At 45.6% G+C, this 22129-nt stretch overlaps 6 protein-coding genes across 6 annotated transcripts; 2 read left to right on the forward strand and 4 right to left on the reverse strand.

Moving 5' to 3' along the window:
- Window positions 1-76: 76 nt before the first annotated feature.
- On the reverse strand, window positions 77-1117 carry erg27 (the record flags this gene model as incomplete). The annotated part of the gene is made up of 1 exon (XM_057205405.1): window positions 77-1117. The coding sequence occupies one exon, from the start codon at window positions 1115-1117 to the stop codon at window positions 77-79; it is 1041 nt and encodes a 346-aa protein (XP_057066012.1).
- A 1519-nt stretch (window positions 1118-2636) lies between these two features.
- N7495_002737 (endopolyphosphatase) lies at window positions 2637-4506 on the reverse strand (the record flags this gene model as incomplete). The annotated part of the gene is made up of 2 exons (XM_057205406.1): window positions 2637-4303; window positions 4353-4506. 2 exons carry the CDS (start codon window positions 4504-4506, stop codon window positions 2637-2639), a joined length of 1821 nt encoding a protein of 606 aa, XP_057066013.1.
- A 1153-nt stretch (window positions 4507-5659) lies between these two features.
- On the forward strand, window positions 5660-6166 carry N7495_002738 (uncharacterized protein; the record flags this gene model as incomplete). Its single annotated transcript, XM_057205407.1, has 3 exons — window positions 5660-5825; window positions 5884-6005; window positions 6110-6166. 3 exons carry the CDS (start codon window positions 5660-5662, stop codon window positions 6164-6166), a joined length of 345 nt encoding a protein of 114 aa, XP_057066014.1.
- Window positions 6167-6299: 133 nt separating this feature from the next.
- Window positions 6300-13586, reverse strand: ags3 (alpha-1,3-glucan synthase Ags3; the record flags this gene model as incomplete). The annotated part of the gene is made up of 4 exons (XM_057205408.1): window positions 6300-6348; window positions 6406-12954; window positions 13012-13187; window positions 13236-13586. 4 exons carry the CDS (start codon window positions 13584-13586, stop codon window positions 6300-6302), a joined length of 7125 nt encoding a protein of 2374 aa, XP_057066015.1.
- A 5190-nt stretch (window positions 13587-18776) lies between these two features.
- N7495_002740 (uncharacterized protein) lies at window positions 18777-18989 on the forward strand (the record flags this gene model as incomplete). Its single annotated transcript, XM_057205409.1, has 1 exon — window positions 18777-18989. The coding sequence occupies one exon, from the start codon at window positions 18777-18779 to the stop codon at window positions 18987-18989; it is 213 nt and encodes a 70-aa protein (XP_057066016.1).
- A 1004-nt stretch (window positions 18990-19993) lies between these two features.
- On the reverse strand, window positions 19994-21787 carry N7495_002741 (MFS transporter; the record flags this gene model as incomplete). Its single annotated transcript, XM_057205410.1, has 2 exons — window positions 19994-20246; window positions 20307-21787. 2 exons carry the CDS (start codon window positions 21785-21787, stop codon window positions 19994-19996), a joined length of 1734 nt encoding a protein of 577 aa, XP_057066017.1.
- Window positions 21788-22129: the final 342 nt, after the last annotated feature.

Below are 22129 nucleotides of genomic sequence, written 5' to 3' on the forward strand. Positions count from 1 at the left end.
GGTCTCAAACAAGGAAAGATATCAAAGGCTGGAGAAAAATTGGCTTTTCTATTCCCAAACTTCGGCATTAAGCACATCAAATCGGATTCATCATGGTCACATTCGGCACCGCGGGTTCCACACTAGACGTTATGGTACCAACGGGCGTAGATTTGGTAACAGTAACAGGCGAGACAGTCGTCTGCACACTCGTATCTAGACGAGATTGACTGAAACTACTCCGGGTCATAGACCGATCGACACGGGAATCACTGCTTGCAGCCGTACTACTAGCAAGTGTCCTACTTCGCTTGGCCATTTTACCCAAGACGCCTACTATTTCGGCGGCGTCTTCAAAGCTTTCGTCGTCCATACCTTCCTGGGATTTGTACACGTCCGAAATGGCGTGTTTGGCGAGATGGCGGCAGGCGATTGGATCTTGGAGACAGTCGTAGAGATAGGCGGCGTATTCGAGTTTAACAGACAGGCGCAGAGGATGTGAGCCCGGGAGAAGTTTGTCGGCTAGAAATGAAGCGTAGTTGAAGCATGCTGTCGCGGTGGCGGTGTAGTCGAGTGGAGGTAGGAGGAATGATGAAATGGGGTGAACTGGTTGCACGGGGGCTAGGCCAGGTGGATGCGCAGGTTGGGTGCTGCCTGCCTTCCCCCCAAGAGCTACTAGGGAGTCCGGGCTGTATATTGAATCATGCCTGGAATTGGGTGGTCGTTCTGTACTGAGGTTTATAACAGGCCGATTGTGGAAAAGGACGAAAATGTGATAGAATGAGGCGCGAAGTTTGTGTGCTAGAACTTTCAATTCGACCAGCTGATCCACCATTGGAATAATATATCCTTCTAACAATAGTAGGCCTTCGCGCGACAGCCATATGATGTGGTGATATAGTTGTAAGGACTTGGTTTCGCGAGTGGTGTCAAGTCGACGGAGTCTTCGGGCGCGGAGAAGTTTCTTAGATAGCATGACTGACACCCCGAGGACTTTATATAGCGTTGCTGATAGTAATGGGCTTTCGAGGGCTGTACCGGCTGCGAAATTGCCAAGGGCCTTCTGGTCTACCTCGGAGGAGGCCATCCACAAAGCTAATGGAGCGGAGGCTGGAATAGAACCAATGCTGTTAGTCATTTTGATGGCTTGAATAGATATAGAAAAAGGACGGCTTGAAGTTGCAGAAGGACATCGGAGAATTTTAGCTAAAGAATAGAAGTAACTTACCCAGCGCGCAAACAAAACCTTCCAACTCACAAATGCAGCGCGTACATGCTCCAATTGCGTACTTCGTACAGTATACCCACGGATTGACTCCAAAGTAAGCTTGGCGCTAATCTGATTAGTCTAAATCGCACAATAAAACCGAAACAAAAACAAATGATCCAAGGATCGAATGCAAGTCTCAAGTCTTAAGATATGCTCGCGGTAAGGTTCGAGGATGGCACAGCAGGATCTGAATCGTTCTAGCCAATGGACTCTTAGGTCAAAAGTACCCTCTCAAATGATGAGATCTCCCGTTATAACGCAATATATGGATCAGATCCAGCAACACAAGTTCTTGATAGCGGCGAGAAATGGAAGCTGAAATAGACAGGCACTCATCGTGTTTACTCCATATGAAGTACAGGCTTGGAATTATATGGGTTTCCCCGCTGATCCGCCGTTTCTCGTTGTTCCCGCGTGGAGCAGGGAAAAGAAGCTTGGTTATGAATGGGGTAATATAATGTACGGCGTAGCTAGAGGTGAACGGGTATAGCGACTCTATTCTTGTCAGGAGTTAACAGGTCACATACAGTAGACGGAAGAGATTAAAAGGATAGCATGCAAGGGCCGGGCATCAAAGTGCCCTTGTATGGCGCATGGGGCTAGACTTCAAGTAAATTAACACTGTGATTATACTAGTTCACACAGCCTCATAGGTAGCTACTAAAGTCATCCCACTGGAAGGGACTTATACCTCGAACATTCCATCAGGGCGAAACTCGGAGCTGCCCAACTAGTGGCAATTGTAACCGGCCTTAGAATTGTCCATGATGTATCCTTGTGCATCAATTCCCTTGTTGCCTTATGCATGAACAAGAAATCAACAACTTGACCAGTAGTAAATGAATTCAATTGCGGGGCCAAGAACACGTAGAGATAAAAGAATGAAGCTACGTGGCAGTCGATATTCTTGCCTTGTTGGCCAATAGGCGGTGTGACAGTTCAGTGAGACGCGGAATAGAAATAGAAACTAGACCCTACTAGTTAACTCAAGTACTTATAATAGCTGCTTTTCATAAATTGATTCCTTTAGGAAATAAGGTGGATTTCCAACTGTATTGAATCTTCATCGGTGACTAGATCTAGGCGAAGTAGTGTAGTAAATGTGCATCATTGGTCCCAATATGATGAATTAATCTAGGAACTAGTTACCTATCCTCTCCTACAAAACATGGGTTGATTAATATAGGCGGGCAGATATCGGTTAAATATATGGTATGTTTGACCTCAACAACGTCTATATTTCTTGTTATTACAACAATCCTATGAGAGAAAAGGTAATATCCCGAAATCTAAAAATAAAAAACGCCGTTAATGCAAGATGCAACATAAACCCACAGAATGCAAACTTCCATCCCGTCTGTGGGGGCAATGCCAGATGGGTGCTTCATTAATTATCGTTATCCAAGTCGTGAACATCTATCAGTCCAGTAAAAGCGCGCGATAAGAAGGCACTCCAAGTTTTGTTGACTTTCTTCTTTTTCTTCGCCACTTCTGCGTCGGATGGAATGCTTTTGCTTGAAGGCTTGCCCTTCCGCCCTATTCGTACGGCCAGCTGGAAGAAGCTGCGCACGGTCAGATCCTCCATCTGATAAACGTCATCGTTCGTGCTGTATTCGACTTCAAATTCAAGCCGAGGCTCCTTCTCCGCATGGCGGTCAACATCCTTATTGATCCGTGTAATATTAGCAAAGTATTGTGTATAACTCAGCCAGGTCAGGGCCTGGTTAGAATATGCAGGGCCCGGGGGGCTGGCGGGTGATGGAGGCTTTGGAATTGTGAAGTGTGGCTTCTTCATTTCGTTGGTCTCTCGCTCATACGAAATGACATTCGATTCAAAGTTCGTGGACGTTAATGTGTCATCGTAAAGCTTCAAGCCGGTGATGTTGTACTCCATCACACGAAGAGTGGGGAAGAAGACTGGTACCAAACTTGGTGGAACTAGCGACAGACTGTATCGCTCTGCCCAGGGACCACCAATCTTTTTCAAAAACTTCTGACGTTTCTTCTCCTTTGACTCCTTCTTGTTCTTTTTGCCTTTCTTCTTCCTTTGGTTTTGTATATCGTCTGCGCCCCAGTCATCCTCAATTTCATCTTCGTCGTCCAGAGCTTCAAAGACGCCCTTTGGAGGAGAGGGTAATTTTGACCATTGGTCACGCAGCTCATTGACATAGTCTGACTTTGACGTTGGAGAAACGTCGCCTGTCGATGTCTGAGCAACGATGTCGACATCATGGTGATCCTGCAACATAAAATGGTCGACATTCATATGGCCGTAAAGGCTGCCCACGACAACATCGCGATAACGATCCATCCATAACGTATACTTCTGCCAGCAGCTCTCATCCCAGCTTTTCTTGCTCGCCGTGCGCGCAGGAGGCACATGGCCCATAAGAATGGCCTTCATGTTGCGAGTACGCAGAGTTTCTAGCTGAACCCGTAACCACTCCATATGTTCAAATCCTGGCTCAGACTTGTCTTTGCATCCGTCCACCGCACTGTTGGAGTCGAAAAAGTACATGGTATTCAAGCTGATCACAGCCAGATTGTCGGGGATGACCTCAGATACAAACCAGCCACCGGTGACGAAGCTATGTCGCTGGGCTTCGGGGATAAAATCGTGCCAGATTCCCGCATACTCCTTTGTCCACTTGTTCGGGCCCGGCATGAAGATGTTGTGCGGCGCAATGTCATTGTTGCCGAAATTCGGCACGACGGGGATTCGGGGTACGCCCGTCAGTCGTTTGGAGTGTTCTCGGGATCCGAACAATGATATCCATTTTTCGGCTACATATTCGTTGAGTTGTATGATCTCCTTCTCCGTACGCGGTTTACGCTCATCATTGTCGTGACGGGCCGAGTCACCAGTCCAGATCACGAAATCAATCTCATCTTTGAGATTCTCTTCTATCCAGCGGAATGTCTCGTTGACTAGGGCATAGGGCGAATCGCAATCGGAGCCCTCCTGTCCAAAATAGCCAGCGACCCCCTTGCCGCGGTGGCAGGAGCCATCATCGATTGAGGCGCCGTGTTTGTAGTATCTGTCAGGATGAAAGTCTGCGCAACTGATTAGATATGTCATGCCACTGTCAAGAGTGTGTCTAACCTGTGATGTGAAGAAAGCGACCGTGAAGGCCGGATGACGTGGATATCCCTTCCGCCTGAATTTGTTCAGTCGGATTTGCGAGTAGCTGTTGATCAAGCGCGCTAGCTCCAATGATCCCCGCAAAGAGGTTTAACAGGAAGACGGTAGACCGCATCTTCACATAGCAATCTTGTCTAATCCATCAACCTTTTGGTGGGAGAAATAGAATAAAAAGATTAAAAAAAAATTTTTCTGCCTTGAAGCTTAAGATCAATGTCCAACGCGCTTATCTAAACCAGCCAATCATGAATGGTTATATGCTTAGTCAGTGCTCTATTGAGTTTTATTTGTTTTGGATAAAAGCAACAATTAAAAGGAGGCATTAAGAGATATGTCAACATATAAAAATAAGTATAGATTTCGAAGCTATAGTGCCCCGGCGGTTTTTTGAGGTCCCATAAGGCAGGGCTGAGTTGCCCTACGCCGGTTGCCCTGGAGGCTCAGACTTACTCATCCAATAGCTGCAACACGTGGGATTTAGGATCAGCGTTACATTCAAGATAACCTTAAGTCTTTCTGATGGTTTTTTCGATTACCTACTCTATACTCCGTACTCTGACGAATTGAAAATCCCTGGTTTATGCTGCCTAGACACGCGCTTCAGTCAAGTCGTGTAGAATCTTGAATCTTCAACACTGAAACAAAGAGATTCTTTGTCAATGCGACAATATACCATTGTCTTCGGTTTTACAACAACCTGGAATCGTATCCATTGGACGAGATACTGAGGCCAAGTTAGTCCTTAGTTGGACGACGCTTTGTCTCCAAACGACAATGCACAGATGAGATGAAAGAAACATTTGTCCTTACTGGGATAAGGAGCTGCATTCAAAGATAAAGGTCAAGCAATCGCATCGTTCCTAGGGTTCGACAAGAATGTATAAATCCCTCACGAGGTCTAGTCTGCCTGTCGATTTTGAGATCACGCCACAGATATTCACCTTAGAACATTGAAGCCTAAACTCAACTCAAATATTCAGAAATCAAATTTGCAAATGGTTACTTCTCTCCACCGAGAACCGCTCCATAAAGATCATACAGCCGATGTCCAATGGTACTACATCTCAAGAGCTAACGTGCTCGATTTCATAGATCAACACAAGCAGCTAATCACTCAAGATGGAGCAGAAGACAACATTCGAGCCTCAAAGCTCATCCAAAAAGACGTTTGCTCCATTCTAAAACAGATATCAAATCCTAACTATGCAAGACTCGCGAGTCCTAACTTTGCAAATCAGATAGGCATGGTGGATTGTGCTTACAGGAGAATGGCAAAAATCAGTAAGTGCCTTGATCGTGTGATCAAATTCCTCACTCAGAATCAGGGTTCCCCGGCTGCGGAAATACTTGCCATGATCCATATTCAGATTAGTCGGATCAGGATCAAGGGTCAGAAAGATCGCATAGCGGACAGGGCAGATAAGAAGGCTGAAGGTATGTGGCACAAACATAGATCGGCAGGATTAAGTTGGATAGCTAGTAACACTTCTAGCAAAGCATGGCATGAGTTGGATACTACTTTTGAAGGCTGCGATTGTGGGATTTGTTCTGGGATATAATGCCAATATCAGCATCAAGGGCTTCCACATTCATTCGGAGGTACATGGGTATGAGGTATGTATGTATTCGTCCCTATTTAACTTGGTATAGAAGGACCTAGGATCAGAAATTGAAAAATCTCTCAGGTTTTCTCATATCACAAAATTCCATGATTCTAGACTTTTAATTTTGATCGCTACATGGGTAACTTGGAACCCCTGGGGCTTGAACGGTAAATAATGCATAAATACTAAGTAATAGAAAATAAAAGTAACAGTCATATCTGTGTCAAAATCGATCTGTACGTTAAAACAGTCCTCCTTATATACAGCGATTGATGTGTGTCTGTCATATATTGACAAACGGGGCTCAAGGCCTATTGAGCTGCTCTCTACGGTAGAAAAGAAGGAAACCGAAGCTGCAAAGATAGTTAGTAAAATGCTTAAACATCAATATAGTAGTATTAATAACTCACCTGATCATAAGCTGGAAGAAAAGACCGATCCAGAACCACGCATTGCCAAGTTTTGACAAAGACGAGCCTATATCTGGCGAAACACCCGCAGGTCCCTCTTTGTTGGGTGCGAACCCACGAGCAGCAATTGTTGCAATAGATCCAAGAGACTGCGCCGCTAACAAAACGAAGCAGACGTGAACTCTCGTGAGTGTCTGGAGTAAAATCATTCCTAGTCCGACTGTCTGGATTTCATCGAGGACACCGAGCCACAGCCAGAGACATCTTGATACGAGGGCACCACCGACCAGATTCTTTCCAGCCCATGGAAGATAGTAGCCAATATTAGAGGTTCCCCACCAGATCTGCGCCCATCGTGGTGCGCCCATACTGAGGCCGAACACAGGTAGAATCCAGCTGTGCTCCTTAGACAAGAAGCGGAAGATAACCATCACTATAACCCAAAGGATAATGAAAAAGAAAATCACCAAAATGAGTACTTCCCATGACTTGGCATGTGAAGAAGACCAGAGGAATGACCAGTTTCGGCCAGTTGCTGCAGCGAGGAACCAGTTCTGGATAACGACAAAGAAGCAGAACCAGAGCACAATGCGACGGCGGAAAAGAGAGGTATAGAAGAAGAGAATCTTTCCGGGAGCTTGACGATAGTATTTGGGTAATCCTAGAGCAAGGAGCACACCAATGGCGAAGCAGCATGCGGCAATTGGCATCGTCACAGCTGTCAGTCTCCATGAGTTCAGAGCCTCTGTTGATACACCCTTGACTTCCACTGCCGTTACCTTGGAACTCCAATACCACAGAGCAACGGTGTAAAGCTGTTGGATGCCCTGGATAAGACTTGCGCGGAACATCCAATCCTTCACAGGTACAGCACCCTGATCACCGAAATTAAGAGCAAAGAACAAGGAACCACTAGAAGATGCAGCAGCGTAGACACCCGCAGCAACGTTCTGAGTCCATTCTCGACCTAGCTCGTTGAGTCCGTAAGGTGAAACACCAATGCAAATGAATGCCATTGTGTAAATGAACCAAGGGAGTGAAAGGACGATGACAGACGGGAAGCGGTAAAACAAGAACCACCAAACAATAGAAGAGACGCAGTAAATAGTTGCAATAATGTAGAGCTTCATTGCAGTCTCACCAATCTGACCACTGAGAAGGGTTATCTGCGATGAGTTTGTCGCGATAATTTGTCCTAGACCCAAGAACAGAGAATATACGGGCCAGTTCCCAACACGCCATCTCATAAATCGCTGGATGGCAATAGGTCGTTTGTATCCTAGACGAGCGAGCCATTGATCAATGTCATCTGTTCCCTTTGAATCTGACTCGTCGTCATGCATCTCATGACTCAATCCAGATCCAGTCATAGGACGTTCTTTAGGTTGCTTCTTCAACTGTGCGTCGGTATACATGTCGAAGAACTTCCGCTCACTCTTCATCAAATACTCTTCGATGCAATGATCGGAGACTGAGTTTTTCTTGTTTAGGTTTGAGAGCTGCTGCTCGAAAGCCCGGGTGAAGTAAGCATTGCTGTCGGTAAAAGTCGGGTCAACCTTTTGCAGATTGAAGACAGATTGGTCGTGGTCCCCAACCACTGACTGCAACGAAAGAACGGATACATTTCGGGGGTGAACAAGAGGCGTGGCTTCAAGAAGATCAGGAGTCCTTATCGGAGAGGAGTCCCGAGAAACAAAAGATGATTCCAAGGCCGATGAATCTGAATTCGAAGAATGACGATTATGAGGGTCTCTACCACGATTACCGGCACTCAGGAAATCTTGAGATGCGAAAGCTTGATTGACTGCCGCCAATGCCTCTTCGGGAGAGATGTAGTTCTCCTGTGCCATGGAATAGCCCTCCTCCTCCATGTCCGTGACTTCACCGTCATTCGTTCCATCGAAGACTCGGCTCTCGCGCAACACCTGGCTATCTCGGATTGACTTCTTCACGAGTCGATTTCGTCCCTGTCCAGGTCCCACCCGTCGACCCAGCGACAGTTTCCGACCGAGAGTACTGGTCCTGCTATTATCGCCATCTGCAGTCCCGTTGAGTTCAGCTGCCTGTAGCTCTAGAAGTGAAGGCTGAATAAGCTGCGATGGTCTCCCTCGCTCTGTCTCCGGATCCGCCAAAGAGAGACTTGAAAACAGACGGGAGACGTTCGCCGAAAGCCGCATACCCAGCATGCCTGACTCTCGGATCTGGTAAGGCCCCGTGGACTTGACATTTTCGTTATGGATTGAAATTGCTGTTCGCTGTAATCTTTCAAGTTTTCCAACCCACTCGAGGACGGGGAATCGCTGTTTCGCGGAGTTAGCACGCATTTCCTCTCGCATCTGCTCAGATGAATCGAGAGCAGACTCCACTGCGGTCTTCAGTTGGTGCAATAGATGTTGAGTCGAGTCCGATTCAACCGTATACCACCAACCAGGCATCTGGCCAAGTCCTCCAATGCGAGAACCGATTCCAAGAGCACCTTTACGACCGAACTCGACGGCGACCAAACCAAATGGCTCGTCTCGAGAAGGAATTAAGGCAAAGTCAGCACCGGAAAACACATAGGGGGGAAGAATCGTGAACTCTGGCTTTGAAAAGACGCGGCCTGGGTACAATTCCATGATCCGCTGTAGCTTAATTGCAGCCAGTCTACCATAAAGGTCGACCATGGGACCTATGCAGATCAATTGCACGTTAGGTCTAGCAGATAGAATGGCCGGCATCACATCTGCAATAAGATCCACTCCCTTCTGCTTTGACCATCGTCCCACAAATACTAGCAAGTCGGCGTTGGCATCCTCGATCAAACCAGCCCACTGCTGAGCCTGAAGCTTAGGACTGACAATTTCGATATCAGACTGGGCTGCAACTTGCATTTCTGGGGCTCTATCTAGAGCGCCAGTGTCGGAGGGATCAGGATTAGGAAGACTGCCAATACTGCTCAAACTCCAAAAGATGGGATATCTGGCCCATGAACGCTTTCCATACTTCTGAGACACACCAACTGCACCAAAACCGCGCTGGTGAAATCTCAAGTAGCTTGCACCGGTGTGGAGTAAGTTGAACACGTTTCCGAATTGGCAGTATTTTGTCGCGACTTCAATCGGGAGATTAAAGACGGAACACACTTCTACCTTCTCTTTTTGAGTCCTCAGAGGCCAGAGACCTTGAAATTCGGCGTTATGCAAGGAGAGGCAGACAGGAATAGTTTGCGGCAGTAGGTATAGCGGTGCTACACAGCCGTGGAAATCGTTGATATGGTAGAGATCGATCTCTGGCGTTCGCTTGATTGTCTCTGCGATACATTGATTCCAAGCCGAGTAGTAGATTGCACTTTCAAGATCGTCCATACGGGGTGGGTAGGGCTCCGCCTTGGTCTGGTATCGGAAAACTGGTGCATCGAGGAGAACATAAGTGATGTTCTCAGAGACGTGGTATTGCACTTTGACAAGGTATGGCTTATCCAGAACATTCACAATGAAAGGCTCAACGGGTGTGTCCACAGGGTAATCAATATCACCGACACAGGGCACAACCCAAATGAGATTCTGGTGCCTCAGGTTCTGGCCCATGAGCTGAGCCATTACTCCCAGGCCACCAATCTTGACTTTAATCTTCCAGTCTTGTATATCGTATTCCATCGTGGCAATCAATACTGTACGTCGGCTGTCGACTGCTCCTGTCACAGCCAAGTCTGCCGAAAGACTTTTTTCAAGGTTGAGCTCGCTGTGTCCGGAAATCTTGTCCTTCACTCTATGCCAAACTACCACAGGAAGCTTATCGCCCTTGACAACGTTACCATCTGTGTTGAGTTTGATGCGATAGAAATATTGAATGAAGATGAAGACGCCAGCCAATCCCATAATGATCGGAACAATCCAGAGAAGAATGTAGAGAACGAGCTGAGCCCATCCAGAGCCGATGGGGATCAGTTCATACCTTAGGTTGGCATCATTGAGGGAAATCCTGTAGCCAAGATGCGGGAATTTTGGTAAACTGGTGATGTTGATAACGTTGGATGAAAGATAGGAGGGCGGGAGCTTCTGAACTGCAGATGAGTTACCAACATCACCGTAGACCTCCGTAGTATCAGGAACACCGGCCTTGTCCACACCCCAGACATTCAGCTGTCCAACAGACGGCCATTCATAAACAAAGTCATAAGTCCAGCGCGAGCTCTTGGTGTCGTACTTCATTTCGCTTTCCAGTCCTGCATCATAGCCATATTGGTTGTACGGGCCGTTGAACCATAGATGGGGGAATCTTCGAACTTGATTGTCTTCCCAGCCGTAGTCACCTTCTTGAATGTAGTCGCTACTTCCAGTGAGTCTTGAGAAGTATTGCACGCGGACATGAGTTCCCTTCCACTTCTGCTTTTTCGTCTCGGTTGATGCGGCCATGGTCACTGTTGTCTTGCCACCATAATATTTCTCCCATGAAGACCAGGTGCTACCAAAATCAACTGAATAGCGGAACTTATCAGCACCGGCAGCATTGTGACGGATGTAGAAATTATCGTCAAACTTTTGTACCAAGGTACTGGAATAGTTGGTCAGGGGTGTTATCAGAGGATTACTCAGAGAACCGACGCGGATCAAATACTTGTCGGTCGCATTGGTATGAAGGCCAGATGAGCTGGAAAGATTACCGACGGTTAATTGGTGAATTCCGTGGTATACGTTGGTCAAATTCGCAGACCATGTCCAAACAGTCGGGATCTCTCCGACAAATTTATTGTCGGTCAACTTGGCAGTGATGTTGGTACATTTAACACTGCTTTCATCAATAGTGACTGTATGGCCCTTCTCTGTTGTGGAATTGAGGGAGATTGCCTTTGTAACATCGTCACAGGTCATTTCTTTGGAATACCCAAGTTGAATAGGATATGTTGCAGCAGTGTCTTGATTTGACACCAACCGAGCATCATGGCCAGGATAGAAAGATGTGACAGTAGGGCCGGGCTCCACGAAATCTACGCTCCGCACATAGGCTCTGTATTCCCATGGGTACAGCTCCAGCTTGCTAATGCATCCATGGTTGTCTTTTGGACCATCTTCCACGGTGAGCTCATCGTAAGGATAGAAGAGGTTTTTCAGCTTGGTGCCCGAGTCAAATGGAGTTAACAAGGCAGCACTTTTATTGCTGCAGTCTCCTCCGAAGGTTTCAGTCTCATTCCCATTCTGGTACACTAGCCAAAGAGTCTGGTTATCCGTGACTTCTGCTGTTTGGGCGCCAGGGTAGTAGCTTCGCAAAACAGACCACAGGCCAGTTACTGTAGGAGTGTAGGTTGAACCAGGATAGTAGAGGTTTTTGGTCAATTGAGAGAGCGTTTGAACATTGAAACCATCGTTTGCCACTGGATATTGAGTTCTGATCTCGAACATTCGCTTCATGATGTTGCGAAGTGGATGAGCAGGGTTTCGCTGATCATATGTCACGGTAATATCGTTACAACCATTGCGGCCTGAATCAATGGGGAAATCGTAAAACTTTGATGTGTTCAGATTGAAGCATCCCTGTGTCCACCATGCAGTCTGGTATGTCATGGGCTGGCGACCAAACATGTAGTTCGCTGCAGTGGCATCAAACACATACATTGCCTGCTCCTCACCCCATAAGATAAGAGGAATTCCGGGCAGTTCCAATGTCACAATGTAAAGACCAAGAAGGTATTTCATTGTGCCATTCTGGACTGCGGGCCAGCGGAAATTATCTTGGTTCGAGACACCATACATATGTCTAGGATCCACCTCGCCAGTGAAGGCATTCAGGAAATCGTTGGTGATGAGCATCTCATTCCAAGCTTCGATAAAATCTGTTGGCAGATCGAATCCGGCAACCAAGTTACCGTCCATTCCCAGGAAACGGGTCATTGAGCGGTAAATTGTATAGTGGAAAGCGGATGCATCCAATGCTTGCAAGCCATCATCTCTCAGGAAATTATCCGAGCTGTTGGTTAGCTTGATGCCGTCGTCGCTGGTCGAGGGCCACTGATTTGGCTGACGTCCACGGCCAAGATAAAGACTGCCGAATCTATCTCCTGACGTGATCTCCCCTGGGAGGAAGAAATTATTTTTGTTGTACTTCTTCGCACATTCACGATAGACATTAAGCATCTCACTTAGAGGCTCGAGAGTGGCTTGAACAGACTTATCAAAACGGAACCCGTCGATATCCAGACTGGCGATTTGGAAGCAGGAGTGTCGAGTGATAACGTCGCGGACCGGCTTGTGCCATTCACGAAGGCGATCCTGCACAGATGCGAACTTGGTAAGCTGACGCTGCCAGTCGGGGAAATTACCAAATGCCTCCAGTTCTCCGTGCTGGTCGAAATCACTGTTATAACAACCCTTTAGATTCTGTACACCATCGGTGGTCAGCGGGTAGCCGGTCTCGTTCCAGAATTTAGGATAGTTGCAGGTTTCGTTGTAGTCGTTGCCAAAGTTGAAGTCAGCATATTGCCTATCTGTAACCCACTCGACCTCGTACTCGTGTGCGTTGAAGTCGGCTGAGTCGTTCAGGTGACCTTTGAAGCCGATAAGGTTGCTCATTCTGCGGTATAAAATGAGCCTATGGGCATTCCCTAGAAATCAAAGGGTATTGACTTACGTTGCAAGAGTATTATCCATTAGGACGTACATATCCCGGTCATGGATCTCTGTGATAAGGTTTCTCCAGTCGTCCAATGTGCCGTAATGTTGGTCGAGAAGAGTGGTATCGGTTGGTGAGTAACCATCGTAGGCCCAGGGTAAGTTCATCAAATAGGTTCCGGCGAAGTAAATGGCCTATGTCAATTAGCTGCTGGAAAACGTCTTGAGTTCAAGTCAACCTACCTTGAAACCCATGCCATGGATATAGTCCAACGTGTCTATCAACCCCTCCACGTCGCCGCCGTGGCGCATTTGATTTGAGTCCACAACATGCTCGAATTTGGTTCCGTTGATATCATCATTAGTTGGGTCACCATTGGATATGCGATCCAAGAATATAGTGTAGATGGGAAAACGCCAGTTATCTGGCGACGGATGGTATGAATGATCTCCCGGCCATTCTCCCCAATAATCTATTGGGGTTTCAGCGGACTCGTTGGCGTTGAGATTATAGTCAGCGAGTGACTCGTCATAAGGCCAGCAAAAGGCCTGAATGCTCAGAAACGAAAGTATGAGAAGCGCTGAGTGACGCATTTCTTATCCAGCAAGAGCTTACTGCCGGGAAACTGCGCGACACAAGCCTTGAGCGAAAGTGATATAGTAGTATAAGAGCGAGGGTGTGAGCGAAGGGACAAGTGAATTCGACCACTTTGAAACATCCATGGAGGTACTTAGAGTACAGATTACGAATCAAAATATTTTTAAACGAGATTTACTATTCCGGGACCTTGTCCAAGTTTTATCGGGCCGAACTGATGGATAGCTGCGGATGTACTTCGCTAAGTATATTGCTTCTATCAATGTACATTAGACCCACTCGGCTAGACTTTATCGATCCTTCACCGATGCCTTAACGTATGACTTATGTTTGAGGGCCCTTGTCTCAAACAGATCCAACGGAGGACTCCACTATTACAGCATCAACAATCGTTCGCATTGTACATCTGTTTTGAAACGGCAGAACATTATCCCTCGGCGTTTGGTCCACAGCATATCTTTTTTTAGCCCTAAACACGAAACCTTTGCCCCATCAAAAATTATCCAATCATAAGATTTCAAGATGTTGTGGATTCCAAGGTTCAACAGATATTCATCACTTTCTTAGTAGACCGCTAGGTGATTCCAATATTGGAAGATATACCAGGCCGTATTAAGGGTAATTTGATTTCCACTACAGAGTACTACGTGATTATACTATGCACATTTGATGTCTCCACTCTGAACCTTGGAAGGTGATTTTGGCTGCATCACCGGTGGAGCCGGCAACATACGGCAATATCTGGTTCAGTCTGCATAATACCTTTTGTGATTATTCCACAGTACTACCGTGGTTCAGCCATCTACTAGAAGGCTTCTAAATGTCAAAACTTCCGAATAGCCGAGAAAATATCAAACCTCTACTTTATCTCTGGTTTTCTACCTATCTCAATCTTGCCATCATGTACGCATCATAATACCCATTTGAGTTCTCACTAGGTCCAAGCGTTGCATGTATTTACTATACGTCAAAGCTTCAAATTAGGCTGTCCCCTGAGCCTACTTCATATATGGATCACATTTAGGTCTGACCCCTCGTATTGTTTTGATAGATAAGAAACTGAACTACGAATAAGACAGAAGCACCTAGAAATTAGAATCTTTGGACTTTGACCTCGATATACTCCAATCAGCATGTTTTGCAGGTGAATCAAGCACATGGATTCCGCATAACACCGATACCTCAGTAATTGTCATTTTTATCGCGTCAACTGGTGGCTTAACTTACGTAGGTGTCAACGTTTAAAGCCACGTATAATGCAGCTATTACGGATGATTTACCCAGCGCATGTTGTATTCTTTATCTTTCTTCCGTCAAGAAGTCTAGGCAGTAGATGACTAAATCCTATTTTACATGCCAGGGCCCATTCCTGTAATTTTTAGTGTCGTGCGAATGTAACACTGTGGGACTCAAATGTTCTACGTACGCTAAATATAGCCTCACTCGATGGGCCTGTACTAATGTTTGTTGAGATTCGGTGCCCACCTGGGCACACCTAAGACACGATATCTGAGACATCTGGGGACCAGCAACTGCTTATGGTTAAACCCTTAAAATCTCATGATAAATATGTTACAATAAGAATATTGATACTGAGAAATCCGTAAGCACTAATGAGTGCCGGAAAACTATCAGAACGTCAAAATTTAATTAAGAACTACTCGGTACAGATAAGTAAACTACCAACAACCCTGCACGCCTAGAATCTTGGCTTTTTCCGTGATCGGATGCGGATGAAAATATGGGGCAGTGTGCGTAATTAATGGTACGTACCTGAGTACCTGCAACAAATCCTCTTTTATCCTTTGCCACATCTCAAGATTAATAAAAAACCATAAACGGGGCTCGGGTTCCGCCATGTCAAACAAGAAGTTTAACCAGTTCGTGCTTCGAAAGAGAAGGTTCCTACATGTTGTAGGTGTTGAGAATATAGACAGGATACAAGTTCATGAGCAGATGATACTAGGAATACCACACCTCTTGTAATCTATTATTTATTTCCGGTTAAATACAGACCTTGTTCTGAAACTTCTCAATATTTCGAAATGAATTAACGTACATGATCGATAATTCAGATCACGTGAATACCAAAACAATACCAATACTGTATTTAGCTGAATCAAGGAAGTGGATCGAGTAACTGTCAAAACGTCGGAGGCTGAGTGGAATCTAGAAACATTTTCAATTTCTTTTAACCAAGCTTTTCAGTTCCCGATTTCGGTATTTGAATATACAAGGACTGGGTATTTACTAGCGCTGTTTCGAAGGGTTTGATAATCATGAATTGCGGAGATTTCTGCCTTATCGCTTCGTATAGATTGCCCTCAACCTTCTAGCAGCGGGCGCTATCTCGTGTAATCATTGATAGTCACCTACCCGATATCCAGCTTCGTACAACCTGTTCAGAGCTTTAGAAGTTTGTTTGTGTATCTCAGGCCCCAGGAGACTAGAGTTGACGATAATCTTATACAATGTACTAATTAGTGGAGAAACCAAACCAGACCTGCGGTGCATTTTCCGAGGCACTATCTTCTATCGATCCCCCTATACAGGACTATCCAAGTTAGGTTAGACATAGTTATATTTGGCCATAATCTTTGATGGCGCGCTATAGATCAGATTCATACAATATAAAAAGATAGGATATGACTACCGATTCTAATACTGCCTAGGGATCGTCATGGCTGTGCTTTCTAAACTGCCCAGGGGGATTGCTTGTTTTTGTTGAATGTGGCGTCGTAGATCGTCTCTTGTCATTTGCTAAAGTGCGGAGTGCCCGGGCTCACAACCTTGGAATTTGCGATTGTTTTCATCCTTGGATCTGCATATGCTCAATCTCTAAGAGACCTTGAAATGTGACTGGCTGGAATTGGCAGCATTGCATACTGCACGTCGTCAGGGGAAACGTCAGGGGGAAAGTCACCACCGGAGTCTAGAGTTCATGTAGTCACTTGTGGCTATGTATGCGATGTGGAATGTGCTCAAATCAAGGCCTGGAAAGGAGCGACGGATTCTCAGTAATTTAGCCTCTATACAGGTTGCTCTCAAACGATTTGACAACGGATAAACGATAAATATATCAGCCTTGGTGATAAGACTAGCCACGCTAGGCGCACTGTCTCATGCGTACCTAGGTAGATATCTTTAAATGGGTTTGGACTAGTCCCTCCAGGGCTCCCGGTAAAAACAGTGGAAGATTTGGTAAATTTGGTGCCTGAGGCTACAACTTCAGGTCACTCTGGTGCCCCAGGTACAATCTCATTCAACTTTGAAACCTTGGAACCGTGACATGCCTATGTAGCTGCCCATTTAAAAGTTCCGAAGGACAGCCAGTAATATGAGCCCCGATGATACCGGCATATGTTATTTTTTTTCTAAATGTATACTAGATTCAAATCGCTGGCTAATACTCATCGACAAGAGTTCACAGGTACTTGATAGGTACAGTTGCTAGGTACACAAGCCCGTCACGGCCGAGAAGAACCCTTGTAAGTCTGGGGTATCTGCACAACTGAAAAGCTCGGACTGAGTAACTGAGACAATCAAGTTCCGATTGATGAAATAAGGCAGCACTTGATGGGAGAGGTGACAAGATAAGGTACCTAATATTAGCGTCAGTTCACCTATCTATTCTGGAATGTGGATATATACAAATGATCAAAGCCTCCAATGGGACACATGGACAGTGTTACCGAGTTCTAACAGGGTTCCCTGCATATGTTTCCTTGGTTAGCGGTAAAGAAAGCTGCACAATTACTTTTCTGTGCACTTTTCTGAACTGATCTATATGACTCAATCGACTAATCTACACGACACTAAGTCCTTGACATCCACTTTACATTAGGGTGGGGCTTCTTAAGCCCTAGATATTTGCCAAAGGGCAATATTCCACCTTGGGTTCATCAGACCATGACTCGCGACGTTGGCAGAAGTGATAAATACTGATGCAACTTGTATACTTGTTCATAGTTCTTATCGGTGAAGCTCGGGCCTCTGCGCTGTTCCAGATGCTCATGGCTTTTTAGAATATCTTGAAAATATCCTCTCGGACTAGGCCAAAATTCGGTGAGAATGCGTGACTGAGGCTGTATTCCTGTTGTGATAGCTTTAGTATGCGAGGATGTGAAGAAAAGTAGGTATGCTGGCAGCCGAGAAAGCAGAGGTAGAACCGGATTTTGTCATTCTCCTGATTCACTATGTTCAACCTACAGGAACAACCTTTCCAGTCACACATGAATGCACTTTCGGTGATGCAGCGAGACAGGAACAGATTACATACAAGATTGACCTTGTCTGTTGTGCCTGGCAAATTGAAATGACCACTCAGCTATCCAATCAACTAGCAAGGTTCGAGATCTTTCGATGACAAGAAACTTTTAATCTTGGAAGACAAAATACTCATTGATATGGGTGAGTTACAAGGTTGATATCACGGCACAGCATGCTTTCAATGTTGGGAAGGCTGCCCAGATGGTGAATTCACACGTGGACAGTGAGTCAAATGGGATATTTTCTCGCTTTCCCTTGATAGTCTCTCTTTTTGTTTTCCTCCCGAGCTTGAAGTCACTCACTATATTTAATGAAGGCTAGAATACATATTCTTGCAATCAAATTTCAAGTTTAGTGCGAACATAAAGCTGGTTCACTTGGGCAAGTGATGGATTACTTCAACATATCAATATAGGACATATATTCCTTCAGATGCTAGAAATAAATAGAGATGTTTATTTTGGAATCTTAACATGTTCGAATAAGAACAGTTTGAACTCCTAATACTTAGAAAATCGAAAGTCTTGGAGACCGCATTGTTTTGAGTGGTGATTTGCAAGAGTGAGGTGCGTACTTGCCATCCACAGTTGTATTGAGTAACGATTGATGTCTAGACACTCACCTCAACCACAACACCTGGCCCTCTGGATTCCCTTCACCAAAGTTGAATCGCCTCTCTGAAAATTTGAAAGAATCTTCTTCATACACTCCCTTTTCTCCCAACAGCTAAATCACTTACCCAACAATCTCTCTGTTCGCCGCGAGTTCCAAAGCTCTGGTCAGTATTCCACCCACCACCAAACACACCCACAGAATATCGAGGTAAAATCTCACTCCCATTTATCCCACTAACTTGAAAAAGCTGCGTCCCAGTCCACCCCAATCCAAAAAACCATCACTGAACACCAACCGTCCAAATGCCTGCTATCACCATCATTAACAGCCAAATCCCCGCCGGCCTCCATCTCCATGCGATGGAGAGACGAGGCAACTGGGCAAGCCAACACCGTGGCATTGTGCTTGTCTTCTGTATTCTGTTCCTTGTTGCAATCGGTATCGGCGGTTCCTCGATTTATCAACGATACATGAAGAAGAAGGCTAAGGAGGCTTCCCATATTCCGCCTCGCTAGTCACAACTCGTGCTTCATCACAGAGCTCTTTCTCTCCATCAGAGAAAAATGTGATGCAATGGAATGCGATGGTTTCACTCTTACCCTGGCCTGATTTTTTCTTTATCGGATGGACGACGCTTCTCACTTCCATGATACAAGGTGCCATATCAATGATTGAATGAGACCTTTTCTAAATAAGTAGATCAATCATTTCAAAGCATGATGGATCATACTGACCGAATAGATAGTGCATCCCTATGGATACTCAGAGACTGCAGTTGAGGTCTTGGAATTCCATGGTGGCAAGGACAGGTAGAGGCAATCTTCCTGTTGATGGTGATATGGAAGGGCCCGCGTTACTCATCGACACCCTCTTTACCTTCTATATCAATGAATCCATAATATGTCTTCCATGGGTGCTAGTCTTCTTTCAAATATGTTCATGCTACCAGTCCGGTTTCATATACAACGTTAAGGTAAACTCGTAATTTTGGTAATAGAGAATACTGCGACCTGAGTGACACGTCTGCACAAATTCCCGAATTCCTAATGCAGTACACCTGAAGTGTAACATCTCATGATTCAAAAATTGACCAAAGGCGTACCTTGTCAGGGACACTTTTGACCAAGATTAGTTGTCCTGTTATCTCGCGGTGCCATAGTGCTATAGACCAAGGTTACAATAACCTTAAATCAACGCATAAAAACATATCTAGGTACGGATTGTTGCAGATTGACCTTCAGGGCTCCAATATCCCATCAATTTGTTTCGTTTATGACCACCGGGTTGTATTTCATGATTTCCCAGTCAGCACGGTGGTTTAAAATCCATAGCGTCGAACCGGGATACGTAGGTACCATAGTGACTAGGTAGATAGACATACCCAAGTACCTCACAGAATTGCCTTGAATGGAAACAAATATTAAAATAACATCTCATTTTTTCTAGACAGTTATACTATTATCAAACACTAAGCAATTATTTAATTTCAGAGACTTCATGCAAGCATATGCACATAGTATTATGCAGTTTTCTCACCCTCTTCATCGGAAGAGATCTCCGGCAAAGCAGGTGCGAACTTGGACTTTTTCCTGAGACGGGGACCAATCTTGATAAAGATCAATGGAATAGGGATCATGATAGCTGCAAGACAGCCGAGGAGGGTACCGGCCCATTGTACGCCAAGATTATGGAACATTTGTTTCGAGAAGAGGGGGAATGCTGCGCCGACGGCTGATCGGATGATTGTATTGGCGGCGAAGACGGAGGCAGCACTGTCCAAGAGTTAGAAAGAGATGAACATTAGAAGACAGTAGGTCAGATTTAAAACTCACAAGGTCAGATATGAGTCGATTAGGTAGTTGAAGCACTGTAGGAAGATAACGTATATTCCGAAGCCGGTGACTATTCCACTTGCGGTAGGAGCCATCCAGTGGATATCCTTTGTGAATCCAGTCCAACCAAACCAGAAGAGGCCAATGCAGAAGAATAGACCACCGAATATCGCGGGAGGTAGACGCCATTCCGGAATGGGTACGTTGTTGTTGGCGGCCAAATTTTTCGTGTATGACTTTTGATCGTACAGGATGTACATGCCTGCGAAGAGTTCGCCGATGATAAGGCCGATGAAAGGGAGACTGCCCACGCCGATGTTCATACCGTGAATTTCCATGAAGACGATTGGGTAGGCGCTGAGAAGGGCGTACATCAATCCGTATACGAAACTCATCCAGAGAGAGATCAGGAAGACTATTGGTTCGGTGAAGAGCATGCGGAATGGACGACTGAAGTTTATGGTGATCAGTTCGTTCCAGTCCACTTCAACTTCTTCTTGTCGGGCTCGGATACCCCAGTTGTGTGTCTGTCTACGGAGGGTGATGGCTTTCTCCACAAGGACGATTGGGGCGTAGGTCTCCTTGAGGAAGAATAGACAGAGACCAGTGGCCAAGAAGCCCATGATACTTGCGATGTACATGGTCCATCTCCAGCCCAGGTAAGACATTGTGATGAAACCTCCAGTAAAGGGTGATGCGAATGGACCGACGAACACAGCCATGGCGAACATGGCAATGGCGATACCACGAGTCTGGTTGCTGTATATATCAGCAAAGACAGCGGGGACAATAGCGATGGGACTGGCTGAGCAGAAACCAGCAAAGAACCGAGTTATCATGAGTGTTTGGACATCCTTTGCCGTGGCCGAACCGATGGTGAAGATCGAGTACATGAAGACGCCTGCTATAATAGGCCATTTCCGTCCGATCAATTCACTTGCTGGCGCCCATAGTGTTGGACCGGAGGCAAATCCAAGCACATAGAGAGTCACACCGAGGATTGCAACCTCAGAGCTGATGTGGAAGTAAGGGCTGATGTGGGTGATGGCGCTGGAGTAGATAGCAGAGGCGAATGAAGAGACGAAGGTGGTGTAAGCTAGAGTGACGGAAATCACGATCTTTTGACTCAATGACCAATTCTGAGGGTGCAGAGGGTCATCTACACCAGTAAACTCGACGATGAACTGATCTGGATCTGGCAGTTCTGGAGGATAGGGCTTTCCAGCTCCCATAGGAAGCCAACTGTCTTTCGGAGCCTTTCCAATTCCTGATCCAACAGTCGACCTATGTTGGAGTCGATAAGTATTGATACGCTCCAGCTCGACCTCGTGAAGGGATTCACGTCGACTCATAGGCTGTGATCGGATTCCTTCATATCGTGTTTCGGCGTTATCTTCGCTGGTAGGGATAGCTGCTAACAAGTCGCTACGGTTGCTTAAACTTGATGGTGCTAGGGAGATAACAGAGCTAGTCTGCTCCATAATTGAAGTATTAAATAATGTATTATTTATCTAGACTAGAACGGTGAAAATGAATCCTTTTAAATATACTAGAGAAAAAAAAAAAAAAAAAAAAAAAGGAAAGATCTGTGATATCAAAGACGTCATGATCCTATTCCGTCTTGGGTTATTTGCTCCATAGACTACACGGTATGGATCTTTCGGATCAGGCGGGGAAACCTTGCCGGAAGCATCCATTGCCCATTTGAGGCGTTTTTCAATTCTTTGATAGTATTTGAGTGAAAATTGTACCAGATAACGAGCCAAATATAGTCACATGAGTATGATAATGTAGTATAGATAAAATAGTGCTCTGTTCTATTT

This window comes from Penicillium taxi, assembly GCF_028828555.1.
Source record: "Penicillium taxi strain IBT 34144 chromosome Unknown utg000002l_segment0_segment0, whole genome shotgun sequence".
NCBI lineage: Eukaryota > Fungi > Ascomycota > Eurotiomycetes > Eurotiales > Aspergillaceae > Penicillium > Penicillium taxi.